General features: G+C 35.1%; 1 protein-coding gene across 1 annotated transcript; it reads right to left on the reverse strand.

Annotated features, from left to right (window-relative positions):
* Positions 1-274: 274 nt before the first annotated feature.
* LOC112033896 (chaperone protein ClpB4, mitochondrial) lies at positions 275-11,451 on the reverse strand. The gene is given in 14 exon segments (XM_024066669.2): positions 275-636; positions 639-869; positions 1,528-1,646; positions 1,649-1,933; positions 1,936-2,067; positions 2,070-2,454; positions 2,545-2,810; positions 4,562-4,870; positions 5,163-5,313; positions 6,557-6,611; positions 7,693-7,888; positions 9,440-9,677; positions 10,118-10,336; positions 11,077-11,451. Coding segments are annotated over 14 exon segments (2,937 nt in total). The 5' UTR covers positions 11,356-11,451; the 3' UTR covers positions 275-564.
* Positions 11,452-14,399: the final 2,948 nt, after the last annotated feature.

Below are 14,399 nucleotides of genomic sequence, written 5' to 3' on the forward strand. Positions count from 1 at the left end.
AATTTGTAATTTAAAAAAAAAAAAAAAAAAAAGCCTACAAAAACTACGTTGTTTTGTGATGAATTAACGGAAAAATTTTAACAGGAGAAGTCATAAGGGTCATATTGACAACAAATATTTTTAAGTATTAAGGACTAAATGATAAAAAATAAAATTTTGGGACCACCCAAACCTAAAGAGTGCAATTTGCATTTTTCCTATTAATTATCAGTATTTATATTTATTCACTAATATGAGAGAGAGAGAGAGAGAGAGAGGAGAGAGAGTACAAAGATTTTCAAAGCAAAATTTAAAACCCAGACTATAAGAGAGTACAAGTACACTTTTAGGTGCTTCAGGTTCTTCCAAGTGATTTTGCAAAAACTTTTGTGTTGTCCAGAGTTTTCAAGGAAAGGTTCAAAGACCACGTTTCCAAGTACCAAAGAAAATAAGTTCTAGTAGCTACCCAACTTAACTAACTAAAAATCAAGCATAAACTCTGATGCCTTGGCCAGCATACCAAAAAATTGGCAGAACTCAAACTTAACTTTCTATTTACCATATTTACAACTCCAAAATGCAAACTCAGTCATTAGCAACCATGGAATCCAGCACACGGCTGCTCTCCAGTTTCTTTATCCGCAATCTGTTTTGGGAGGAATGTTTTTGGCTGACGGAGATGCATCAACAATAACTGAGTCATCCTCTTTAAAGTCTCCTCTCAAAACTCCCATTGCAATTTCATTCTCAACCAACTGCTGTATTACCCTCTTCACTGGCCTCGCTCCAAAGTTCGGGTCAAAGCCCAACATCCCAAGAAGCTCAACAGCTTCCTTAGTGTAATGAAGATCAATATTCTTCTGTTTGAGCCTGTCTTTTAACCGATTCAGCTGAAAAGGGAAATAACGTGTTAAAAATGTAATTTTATGACAATGGAAAAAAGAATTTTCTAACTATGGGATTGCATTAGCAATAAATAAACTCTTAAAAACAAAAAATTAAGAAAGACAGAAAGATCATACTTCAGATTGCTGTAATAAAAGCAAGAGTCAATGTACAAAAATATATACATTAAAACAGGCCTGGGTTAAATTAGATATGTTCAGGAAAGTTATAAAAGACTAACACTATTTCAGTCTGACCCTACCTTTTGCAATCCCTATAGGGGAATTGAAGCTTTGGATGTGTCACTTAAACAGCATGAGATTATATGTGAACAATTGTCCTAAATGTATCAGTATGGTCTCATGCTTCCTCTAGATAGTCATGAAAATCAGTGACTAGTATTATTTAACAATAAGACCACAATCAACTAGTGGATCCTCTCCCCAGAATTTGGTGTTGGTTATACTCTCCCTCCCCCTTCCCCCTCCCCCAGGGCAGGGCCCAAAAAGAAAAAGAAAACAAAAACTATGCATGAATGACTGCATCACACTGCAAGGCTTGCACTTGCAGTAGGCAAATGAAGGCATTTAATGACGATTAGCATAAGCCTCATTAAAAGAACACACCAAATTTTTATATGACCTTATGGAGAAGATTATTTACCTGTATCTCGACTATTTTACTTATTTCATTGGAGTCCAGGGGCTGGAACACAATATACTCATCGATTCGATTCATGAATTCTGGACGGAAAGTTTGTCTAGCCAGTTCAACAACTTGTTTTTCATTATTTCGTAAACTGTTTCCTTGCTATCCTGTGAGCTACTAAGAGTCTCAAGTATATAATGGGAGCCAATGTTCGAAGTCATTATCACAACACAATTTGTGAAACTAACAGTCCTTCCTTGAGAATCAGTTATCCTTCCATCGTCCAACAATTGTAACAAAATGTTGAAGACATCATGATGTGCTTTCTCTATTTCATCAAAGAGTACTACAGAATAAGGCCTTCGACGAACCACCTCAGTTAACTGGCCACCTTCTTCATAACCAACATAACCAGGAGGGCTCCAACTAAGCGTGAAACTGCATGCTTCTCCATGTACTCACTCATATCAATCCTGACAAGAGCATTTTCCGTGTTAAAGAGATAACCAGCTAAGGCCTTTGCAAGCTCTGTTTTCCCAACACCGGTAGGCCCATGAACATGAAACTTGCTATGGGCCGATTTGGGTCAGACAACCCTGCCCTTGATCGTCGGATAGCATCTGCAACTGATTTAACCGCAAGATCTTGACCAATCACCCTCTTGTGAAGAACCTGTTCCAGGTGGACTAGTTTGTCTCTCTCTGATTGCTGAAGATTTGATAAGGGTATACCAGTCCATTTGCTTACAATCTCAGCGATATCAAGATCAGTGACCTCTTCTCGAAGCAAAGATTTTCCAGACTTCCGGAAGTCAGCAAGATTCTTCTCTGCCTCTTCTAATTGGCGTTGAAGGGACATTAGAGTTCCATATTTGAGTTCAGCTGCACGATTTAGGTCATACTCACGCTCAGCAGCTTCCATCTCTAGGTTAACTCTATCAATCTGCAAACATTGAAAAAGATATGAATCAAAAATATGATGATATTTCTCGTGTCAAAGAATTCTTACACCAAGTGAATAATTATTAATTACCTCGTGTTTTATTGATCTTATCTTTGTCATGAGAGCCTTCTCACGATCCCACTGTTCAGTTAATTCTTTCTGTTTTGTTTTAAGCGAAGTTAAATCGTTTTCCAGTTTGCTTAACCTTTCTTTGGATGCTTTATCAGTATCATTTTTAAGAGAGAGCTTTTCCATCTCCAACTTCAGAATAGCTCTGTCTATTTCATCCAACTCTGTAGGCTTAGAAGTGATCTCCATTTTCAGCTTTGCAGCGGCTTCATCAACAAGATCAATGGCTGAAAGCAAAAGGGGAAAAAAAAAATCTAAATTAGAAAATGCTTAAAGAGAATAGTGTTGAAGACGATGCCAAATGATAATCATTTCTCAAGCTTAGCAAATGACAAGTAGCTCTTTTCCAAACAAGGCGTTGTGTGCAAAGAGTTGAAATCAAGTCATTCCTTTCATTTGAGCCTTTGAAGTTTGATGCAAGACAATTGGAACAAAATTATACAGGAAAATAAAGGATAGGAACCTAGAAGTCAGCACCTAGGATTGTTTGGAGTTGGCACCAAGCGGGGAAAAACTGCTAGGAGTCGGCACCTAGGGTTGGTTGGAGTCAACACTAGACCAAAAGAAACCAAAAGGCCACTTTCCATTCATCTCTAAATCATCTCCAAAAGGAGTACAATAAATTTGATTATATAGGAAAAACTAAACCCAAATTCTAATTGGTGTAAGAAACCCTAATTTCCTTATTACAAAAATAACTATGCTTTCAGATATTAAAATACTAATAGCCTAATAAACTACTAGGACCTAAAACATAAAAATACAATTGACTTGCAAAAATAAATATACTAAATTAAAATAAAAATCTCCTTGTGTCTCCTGTATCAAAGTTACTATCTCATGCTCAGCTGCAAGACATTTAAGCCTCTGTTCTTGACTTGCTCTAAAAGACCTATTATTTAGACTGGTCTCAGTTATAAGCCATTAAAACAGATTTGTTTCTGTCACAGTAGCTGCATTCCATTTTTGTATTAGTTATTCTGTTTCGATTAGTTGTAACGAAGACTCGATTAGTTTGGCTGTAACTGTCTTAGAGCTTGTATTTAAATACTCATACTTATACGTGGTGATCATTGAGAAAAATGAACTAGTTGTCTCGTTTCCTCCATAGTTGATTCTTTCTGTATGTTTAGCTCATCATAAGCTTCCATCTGTCTCGTTTTCAATTTCTTTCAAATAGTAGACGCATAAACTTTATGATTTTTAATAGCACCAAACTTCTACTTTTTTTCTTTTTTTTGCAGATTTGAACAAGATCTTAAAAGGAATCATATCTCCCTGGAAAATACCAAGCTCAGAGGATTACAAGGAGGAAAAAATAGAAAACACAAAAAGCTATTTGTTCCTACAAAAAACTCCCCAGTTCTTATAGCTTAGCAAGAGAGACAACATGTGTCACTTGTCATAAAAAATGTCAACGATTGGTCAAATCCATCCATAAAGGGCACTCTTGCAAGGGAAAAGAACAAATGTCATAAAGTTTATTTTTTAACTATTAAAAGAAAAGAACAAAACAAGGGAAAACCTTTTTTAAAAAATCTGATTCCAAATCCAGAAGTGGAACAATGCCTCTGCCCATGAAAAAGTTTTGAACCCTTTAATAGGAATGAACAATGCTTTTTTTTTTTTTTTTTGAATAATACTATAAATACAAACTATTTTACAAAAAATTTTACAAACTATTGATATGGAGAGTGATTATTGGTAAATGAAAAAGTGATATTAATGGTGGATCTAAATGAAAACCAATAAGAGGTTGGGCACATCAAAATTCTGTAAAAATGTTGTAAAATAGTTTGTGGTTGTAGCATTATTTTTTTTTTTTTATATAAGTAGGAAAGAACCATGCTATTATCTATTTAGAAAACCAAATCTCAATTAATTGGCAAGTGAATGCATAGCAAGGAAATAATTAACATAAAACTATTTTGTCAACTGAAATTAACATCCAATATCAAACACTTAAGTTACAATTTACCTTTGTCTGGCAAAAACCGTCCTGTGATGTATCGATCTGCTAGAACTGCTGCTGAAACAAGAGCACTGTCTGATATTTTAACACCATGATGCAGCTCATATCGCTCTCGCAATCCACGAAGAATGGATATTGTGTCTTCAACAGAGGGTTGATCACAGAATACTTGTTGAAATCTACGCTCAAGTGCAGGATCCTTCTCAATGTATTTTCTGTACTCATTCAATGTAGTCGCTCCTATACATCGAAGCTCACCTCGCCCAAGCATCGGTTTCAACAAGTTCCCGGCATCCATTGCACCACCTGTAGCACCTACAGGCATATCATCAACAAAACTACCATATAAGATTCAATATATGAGTGCATAATTCATTACATTGTAATTTGAGCATACATGCCACATTAACATGTAGCTAAATACAAGCAAATTGGTGAACATACACCTATGCATGTGCAAATGACTGATTGTCATTTGCGCTTTCGCATAGTAAATCAATCATGCTCTAGGCAGCAACATATATACCACAGAAAAAGAAAACAAAGATGCCAAATTCTACATGAGAGGAATCTAGCTCTATATTTAACACAGAATGAGGGTACAAACCTGCACCAACAACAGTATGAATCTCATCAATGAATAAGACAATCTGCCCATTTGAAGCAGTGACCTCCTTCAAGACAGCTTTCAACCTTTCTTCAAAATCTCCACGAAACTTGGCACCAGCAAGCAATGAACCCATGTCTAGGGAGATTAACTGTACACCACAAGAGTAAAAAAAAATTAAATTCAAATTTTAACTGATTAAAAAGTTTAGTAGTAAACAATGAAGTAAAGTCATGGTAAAAAAATTAACAATACAGAAAGCTTAGTTTGAATTGTTATATAAACATGTCCTAAATAGTTCCATCTGCTGGGATTAGAACAATTATCTACACAACTGGATTTATAATCCTAATCAATTGTGATGACAAACATGACATATTGTGATGAAGATATACAACAGGCAATAGGTTCAGTCAATCAAACTCCAATCTCAACTGAATCTGTTCCACCAACGCCCAGATCTAAGATGTCATTGATTGGATTAAAAAAAATCATATATGTAGTAGAATTTTAGTCAACTCTTCCGTTAAACATTGGATGTTTTAAGTCCAATACCTACTACTGAAAGTACTGTGGAAGATTTTCATTCCGATGGAAAGGCAAATCTTAATTTCATTTAAATGTTGTAAAACTATTACTTATTGATTTCAAAATCTGCTAAGCCATCAAATATATATGATAAGGCAAATTGTATCTCATGTATTGCTTAATTAAACTCTACAAACACGATATACCTAAAGAGAAAAAAAAAAAAAAAAAAAAAAAAAAAAGTTCAGGCTCAAAAAGCCATAGCAACATGGCTATGGAGTTGTCTTAGAATTGTGTTAAAGAACTCCTAAGAAAGAATGATGATTTAAAACTACTTTTTTCCTTTTTCTTTTTTCTTTTTTGTGGGAGGGGGGTGGGGGAGGGGAAGGGTTCAGAACCTAGTGCCACTAAGCCACAAGGCTCTTGGCTAGAGAGGATCCAAACTTAATAAAAAATAAAGGGTAAATTACACCACCCTCCCTTGAGGTTTATTGAATGGCACTCCCCCTTGAGATTTGTATAAATGCAACAGTTTAGTCCATGCCCTCTCAAAATGCGATAAAACTAATAATATATATATATATATATATTTTAAAGGATTCTTACCCAAATTATGGATGAAATGACACTCCCCTCCAGGTTTGTGGATTTATAAGTACTCCCTAGATATGTATAAATTACTATGAATCTTTTTTAAAATGGAATATTCTGTTAGTGAAATCTTCACAGTTGCATTTATAAAAAACCTTGAGGAGAGTTTCATTTCATGAAGCATTTGGGGGAAAGTTTCATTCTGTAAACCTCAACGGAGGTGGGTGTAATTTACCCAAAAATAAATAACGAATTAGAAAAAAGAACTTTACTACCTTCCGATTTAACAGTGGTTCTGGAACATCCCCTCGTACAATTCGTTGAGCTAATCTGAAGAGGATATTAAAATTATTAGTGCAAATTTATAACTAATGGATATGCAGGTTATTCATAGGAAGTTCGCTATAGCCCAGCACTCAATGTCACAAGTAAATAAACTATGATGATACTAGCGTATGCTTACAAGAAATGGTCAACATAACCAACACTTCAAAATGGCTGTCAGAGTGAACAGAAGAATTTCATGAGAGGAAAAAAAATGAATGGATGAAATTGAAACACCAAATTCAAATGCACAAACCTAACTGGTATGATTCCTAAAAGAATGTAAAGATATCATGTTACAATTTCTATATTATGAATAAAAAGTTGGGTTAAACCAAAGCCTAACTTAAGTTATCATCATAAAGCATCATATAGGCCATTTCTATTACAACTAACTTGTTTTCTAAACAATTTTATGTTCAAGATAGAGCAAAGCATTGATAGCAAATGTCTTCTCCATAACAGTATTTCAGGCTTCACATTCATACATTACAATAAGGCAGAAAAGCAAACTATAGCCAAACACTGGTAGCATAAGCTTCAGTGAGTTACTCCCCTGACCCAAAAAAAAATCCTTCAATTCTCTCATCTAGACTTAAATGTAAAATCCTCCTATGCTACATAGTTGGTCTTGATTAAGTAAGCCATCTATGTATTTCCTTTTCTTTTCTTTTTTTCTTTTTTTTTTTGACAAATCCTTCTATATATTTCCATTTAATTATTTAGTAATACCAGATCTCATGATTTGAATTTGCAGCAAGAGCATAAATCATAATAAAATAGCAGTGGACTCTATAAGTTGCAAGGTACCAAATATGAGTAGATTTTTACCATAAGTTGACATTAGTAAGGTGAAAAAAAAAAATTAGCCAAGAGCTACTAGTTCTTTTCTTTCCATTATTTCTCTGATGTTTATCGTAAAGAGTGAATTAAAAAGATCTGAAAAAGAACTAAACTGTCTGATAGCAGCAGATACTTACATATATACATAAGATCACCTAAGGCACAACTTTCTTGTACTTGTCAAAACTAAGATGAAGCATGATTTCCCATAAGTGAAACACACATAGCACTTCAAAAAACATACCCTTCAGCAATTGCAGTCTTCCCCACACCAGGTTCACCAATAATAACAGGATTATTTTTTGTTCTCCTAGATAATATCTGTATACAACGGCGAATTTCGTCATCTCGACCGATTACAGGATCAAGTTTGCCTCGCCTCGCAAGTTCTGTCAAGTCATTCCCATATTTCTCCAATGCCTCATATTTTCCTTCAGGATCTACATACAACAAGAAACAGGAGTATGAGATAAAGGTAACAAATAACAAAAGCAGCACTAGAAGGTGGGATTATATTGTTGTTAAAGATCAACTTGAGGTGGAAAATTGGAAAAGAAAGTCACAAAAGTGTTTCAAGATGATCTCAATTTTCCCCTTATATCTCTCTGACGTCTTAAGAACCTCTGTCCTTACTGCTGTTAATTTAAGAAGTTTAACAGGGAATCCTAAAAAAGATCTAGAATATCAAGATTAGCTACTTTGTTATGACTTGAGCATCATAGTACCTCAACTAGAAAACAAGGGTGTTATGCAATACTTTCCTAAAAAAATGCAACAATATCTTGATCCAATTACAGATCCCAATATCAACATTTGAGAAAAAAAGATGTCCTACATAACAAAAAATGAAAAGCAGGAGCAACCTAACACACTGCTTCATATTCAGGGCGAAGCTAGAAATTTTCCTTTGGGGGGCCAGCCAAGACTAAATGATCATATTGATTAACAAGATATATATATATATATATGTGTGTGTGTGTGTGTGTGTGTGTGTGACCCACTCATTACTGGACAAATTTGTCAAACATAGACAAATTTGTTAGTTTTGGAATGTGTATGAGCTTTTTCAAATAAAATTAAGATTTATGCATCTAATCTAGTATTAGATGTGTTTGTCATACCAAAGCTTACTTAAATATGGTTGTCTTAGTTTGTTAGCATGAAATACTAAATATAAATAATGAATTAGACTATCAATTGGATTAATAAATAAGAGGAAGAAAAAAAAAATGATCAACCATAATATAAATAAATAGAAATAGAAATTGAACTTAGATAAAATGAATAGAATTTGATGTAAAATAGAAATGAAAAAGGAGAAGAAATGGAGGAGTAGAGAGATTAAGGAACACTTTCACCGTGAGTGATGAGGTAGAAGGAAAATACAAATTGAAAAGGTGAAGTAATAACCTTCTATAAAGGGAAGCTACAGCCCAATAGTAAAAATTATACAAGTTGGGCTTGTGTGATGACATGTTGGGGGAGGAGAGATGAAGAAAGACTAACAAAAGGTCAACATAATTGAATAAATTTGAGGAATCAAGGAGACTTGAGGGGGCCAATCAGTTTCATTTGAAGGGGCCAAATCTGACAAAAATTCTTTAGGGCCTATTTTTACCTAACTATAAAAAAAATTTGAACATTTTTGGGGGGGCCATGGCCTCCCCACAGTATAAGGTGGCTCCGCCCCTGTTCATATTCTTACATGACATGTGGTAATAAATTTAGTGAATACTATCTTTTGCGGCTTGCCAGTCAGCCCTAGCTCAAATGACACTTCCTGCTCTCATAAAAATGGGCAGAGAATGAGGTCATGAGTTCAAAATCTAGTGGGTGCATGTGTAATTTACCAATAAATAAAAGACTATCTTTGCAGCTTCCATGATTTTGTTCCATTATATGTACAACTCATGCATATTGTTTCTGAATAAAATGGCATTAAGATGCTAAAATATCTGCAGAACTAGAACTACAAGAGATTGAATTTGTACTTTGATCAGTTACTCTCTGACTTCCGCGAACAGCACTAACAGCATCCTTCAAATCTTTCTCACTGAGCTGGAGGTCACTAAATAACTTCTTTCCAAACCTCTTGTCAGAATAGAATGCCAACACAAGATGCTCCACCGACACAAAATCATCTCCCATTTCTTTCTTATGCTTGTGGGAATTGTCCAAGAGGATAGTAAGATATGAGCCCATAATAGGACCACTAGTGTCACCCACGACCTACCACAAAGAAAAATGATCACATTTCCAGAAAAAAGAAAAACCAGCAATAACAAATACTACAGGGTAGAATACAAAAACCACCCCTGAGGTTTGGGCTAATGTCAGGCACTACCCAGACTTTTCAAAAAACATCCAATTTGCCCCCTAAGCATAAAACACACTTAACACAGTTTGAAAGTTTCCCTCCTACTCCAAGTCTGTTTCTGCTTCCTTCTCTATCTCTATCTTTTGTTCATCTAGTATTTACAGCCCAGAAACTCCCCTGTGCATATAATTGCCACAATACAAACACTGTAGGACTGCATTGTGACAATTAACTTGACCGCAAATTAATTTTAGGTGAAAGGAGCACAAACAATGTTAAGCGCGTTTTGTACTTGGGGGCAAATTGGGTCGATGCATTTTACCCAATACCATATCATGATCAAAGCAACTACCTTTGGTTGCTTAGATATAAAGTCATCTGTAGCCTGCAGAACTGAAGTGTTGTCAAGTCCTGCCTTGGTGAATATTCTCCTGGCTAACCCATCCTTTTGCTCCAGAAGGGCTTTCATCAAATGCTCAGATTCCACCACTTGTTGTTTGCTAGCCCGTGCAGCATTGACAGCGTCAACAAGTCCCTCCCATGCCATCTCAGTGAACTCTGATGGATTAGCCTGATTTTAAATTTTAAAAAAGGGATAAAGATAAAGAGTTTCATACTTAGCCAGCATACTAAAATCTGTACCAGACAAAGAAGGACGTTCTACTACTATATATGTTGAACCATGAGACTAAAGCCATAGGACAATCTCAGAGCAATGGGTTAAACTACACCACTATCAAAATTAAAATGATAAATAAATTAACCAAATTTTATAAGACCAAAACTCAACAATTGTATTAATCAATTACTTTTTTTTTGTTAGAATAGCCGTTAAAACAATTAAATTCATCATTTCCTACCCTAACCGCTTAAGTTTTTGGGAGTATTTTTGATTTATCATGATATCAAATCAGATGATTTTGAGTTCAAAACCAGTCTTTGCTCTACCTTCCATTTAAAAATTAAAAATCTCACATGCTAAGCCCCCACTTATTAATGTAGAGTAGGGCCCACATGAGAGAAGTATTAGAATTTATTTAATGATTAAATTCAATAAACCAAAATATACACACACCAGTGACACCACACACACACAAACAAATCATCCAGTATGATTATCTAACAAAAATGCACGTAAGGGTCTTCATAAAATTTCATCCAATATGATTATCTAACAAAAAAGAGCAAAAGGGTGTTCATAAATTTTCAATACAAGAATCACATAAAAAGTTTTTTTGCTTGTATGCTTTGTGTTTGTATAAATGCGTGAATGAATGAAACAAGGTAGTCGAGTATTGTATGAATTGGAACCTGAGACCCGTTGGAGGCAGAGTGGAAGGAGGGTGTGGAAGCATGAAAATGGCGCGTGAAAGTGTTGGCCAGAAACTTAGCCGAAGCGACATTGCTGTCCGATACACCACCGCCAAATACACGAGGCCGAGACGAAGAGGGTAGAGAATTGCGAAGGATATATGAAGAGAGTGGGCGCACGGAACGAGGGTGAGAGTGTGAGAGTCTAGCAGCAGTGGCTGTGGCTGTGGCTCCTATAAGAGACTTGCTCAGCCTTGAAGAAGCTCTTCTGCTTGCCATTTTTTACAAAAAAAATTTTGGTTCAAATGTAAGAAAAGAGGAGAGAAGAGAAGAGTTAAAAGCTTGGGGAAGAGGCAAAGGGAGGTTGTGGAATTGTTTCGGACCTTCTACTTGTTTCGTACTAGTAGCTAGTAGCTATGTTGGCATTACGGGTCCCACCACCGATTCTTGCCAACTCAAAATTAAAGCCAAAAAAACAAAAACAGAAACAAAACATACATTTATGAGTTTTTTTTTTTTTTCGATATTAATATATCACTTTTTTTTCACATAATCATTTTTTAAAAACATTCAGTAAATTATTATTGTACGTGTATAATATGGTAAGTGTACAAAAAGAAATAATTCGGCATCTTTAATGAAAGTACGTTTCAAAAAATTGACCAAAAAATATAGAAACATAGATGTACGACATCTGGCCCCCAAAGCCGTCTAGGCCTTGGGCCCAAGCTTCAAAGAACGGCCCATGGTTACTAACTCCCCTGTCAAATGCTAGGATGAAGGCCCACGAGGGACACAAACGCGTGCCCCGTGATCTTATGGGTAACCCAAAACCTGTAGCCAGTTGTTGAAAAACTGGCTCATAGCTCTGCGACAATGGAACGTGACCGGCAAATCTCATTGCCACTGAAGAACGACTGCGCAGGAAAACCGTACCTCGGATGCCCGATAAGGCTCTGGGGAACATTGCCCCCAGAGCATCCACCTTCAACGGGAACTGGTTCCAAAGCCACTCCTACCAAACATCCACCTAAAGAAAACAGCATTGGACCCTTGAAACCACTAACTGCAAATGTAATCATAGTACCCCACTAATCAAAATGCTCTAAATAGAAGAAGTTGGAGAAGAAGAGGGAGTTGGTAGTCTAAAGGTTCTAAAGGAGATAGAGGTTAGAGAAGGAGCGATACAAAAAGAGATAGAGAGAGAGAGAGAGAGAGAGAGAGAGAGAGGGAGAGAGAAACTTCATCGAGTCTCTGGGCCAAGAATGACCCAAAGTAGGAAATTCAAAGCTCATATTACAAGTAAGTTGTGAGCCCAAGTGAGTCCAAGCCCAACAACCTCATCTTGGTGCGCACAATAGAAATAACAGAACGTGTATAGTACATATATAACACATTTATATTTTAAAACTTTGCCACAAAAATACTAACATATTTGCTAGGTGTTTTTTTTTTAGATAAATACAATTATTCAAAAAAGAGTGAAATTACAAAAATAAAATGATTATTTAAAAAAAAAAAAAAAAAGTAGGCTTGCTGATGGCAGACAAAATAGGGTGTTTGGTAATATTGTTCTAGTAACGTTGTTTGTATTTTTTGAAAATACGTGTGATGAAAAAATGTGTAAAAAAATGTGTAATATTGTTTAAACACTGAAAACTGTTATTTAAAATATACTACCTAACAACCCCATACTTTTTACGATACTGTTAGTATCTTGAGTTTTACAAAGTTTAAGTGATATGTGTTGTCTTCTTTAAAGTCTATTTATTAGGATTATTTTAATCTTTTACTGTAGCTGAATAGTTGATAACGTCTAGCCCTAGTAGCAATCTTAAGAGCACTAGCAACCGGGTTTCTACCCCAGTCTCTATTTTACCATCTAAAAAATTTTACTTCATAGTTTTACTTTTATCACTATTTAACTACCATGTTTAAGTACAGATTTAACACTTATCCATAATAGTGCCTGTTTGTTTCAGCTTTCCCAACCCAAAAAGCCCGTTTTGAAGAAAGCAAATACAAAAATCCCATTTGGTTAGGTATAAAACACAACTTTTTAGAAAAAGTTGTGTTTTGGGTTTGTGAAGAGAATGCGCAATGCCACAAAGGATCTCAGAGGTGCATTTTGGAAAAAGCCTGTGCGCGTTGATTTATATCCGTTGGACTCACAGTGCAATGACCAAATTACCCTTCAATAAATCAGAAAATGTCCTCAATTCTCACGTCCATATTCCTCATTCCTCTCATCTTATCTCTCTGCTCTGCCATTTGCCCTAAAGCTCACTCTCACGCCATCCTCTTCTTCTTATTTCTTTGTCTTCTACAATGCCCATTCCTTTGCATATATATATTTTAATTTTATTTATGTCTAATCTGATCTGAGAAATATATTTTGAAAATAGAGTTTTGATCAACAAAACACCAAGCAACACTAGTCTGCTACCAAAAACCACCAGGTACCACCGGAGTTTTGACATGGTATTCAGCCAACTTCGTTTGATGAGAATCAAATGGTTTGGTTGTGTGTGACCTTTAAGTTTGTGTGTTTTGATGGGATAAAGGGAAAGAAAGTTGAAGACGAAGTGGCAAGAGAAAAGGGAGAAAGGAATAAAGAAAATAGAAAAAGAAAGAGGAAGAAAGAGCTCAACTCTGTGTGGAACATTCTGAAGTGTGAAGTGGTAGGGAAAAAGACAAAAGGAAGGAAATAAAGAAAAAAAGTAAGGGCACATGTGTGGAGGAAGTGGTAGGGAAAAAGAGGAAAGAAGGAAAAAAAGAAAAAAAAAGAGTAAGGGTACGTGTGTGGAGGAGAAAAAAAGTAGGAAAAAAGAAGAAGGAAAAATTAGAAGGAAATATGGATAAAAAAAATAAAATAAAATAAGGGAAACATAAAATAAAGAATAAGAAATTAAAATAGAGAAATACTGTCACAATATTTTTATAATACTTTCACAATAAATCTTAAATGGTAGGTTATTATTAGTTAATATTAGTGATAAAAAAAATAATTGTAATAGTACGTTCAAATTAAAATCAGTATAAATTATCACAATACTTTTACAATAAGTCTTAAATGATAGATTATTATTAGCTAATATTGGTGAGAAAAAAATAATTTTACAATATTGATTTAAGTATGAAATAAACTCTTTTATATATACATTGTCATTTTTGGTAATTTACTACTCAAACCACCACTTTTATAAGTGCTAGCCAAACACTCAACTTTTTCAAAAAGCAATTTTTAACAACTTTTACCAAATACTCAGTGCAGGGATATTAGGCCCGGAAGTCCATTATACATTTGGCCATTGGGCCTATGG

This window comes from Quercus suber, unplaced genomic scaffold, assembly GCF_002906115.3.
Source record: "Quercus suber isolate HL8 unplaced genomic scaffold, Cork oak 2.0 scaffold_17, whole genome shotgun sequence".
NCBI classification, from domain to species: Eukaryota; Viridiplantae; Streptophyta; class Magnoliopsida; order Fagales; family Fagaceae; genus Quercus; species Quercus suber.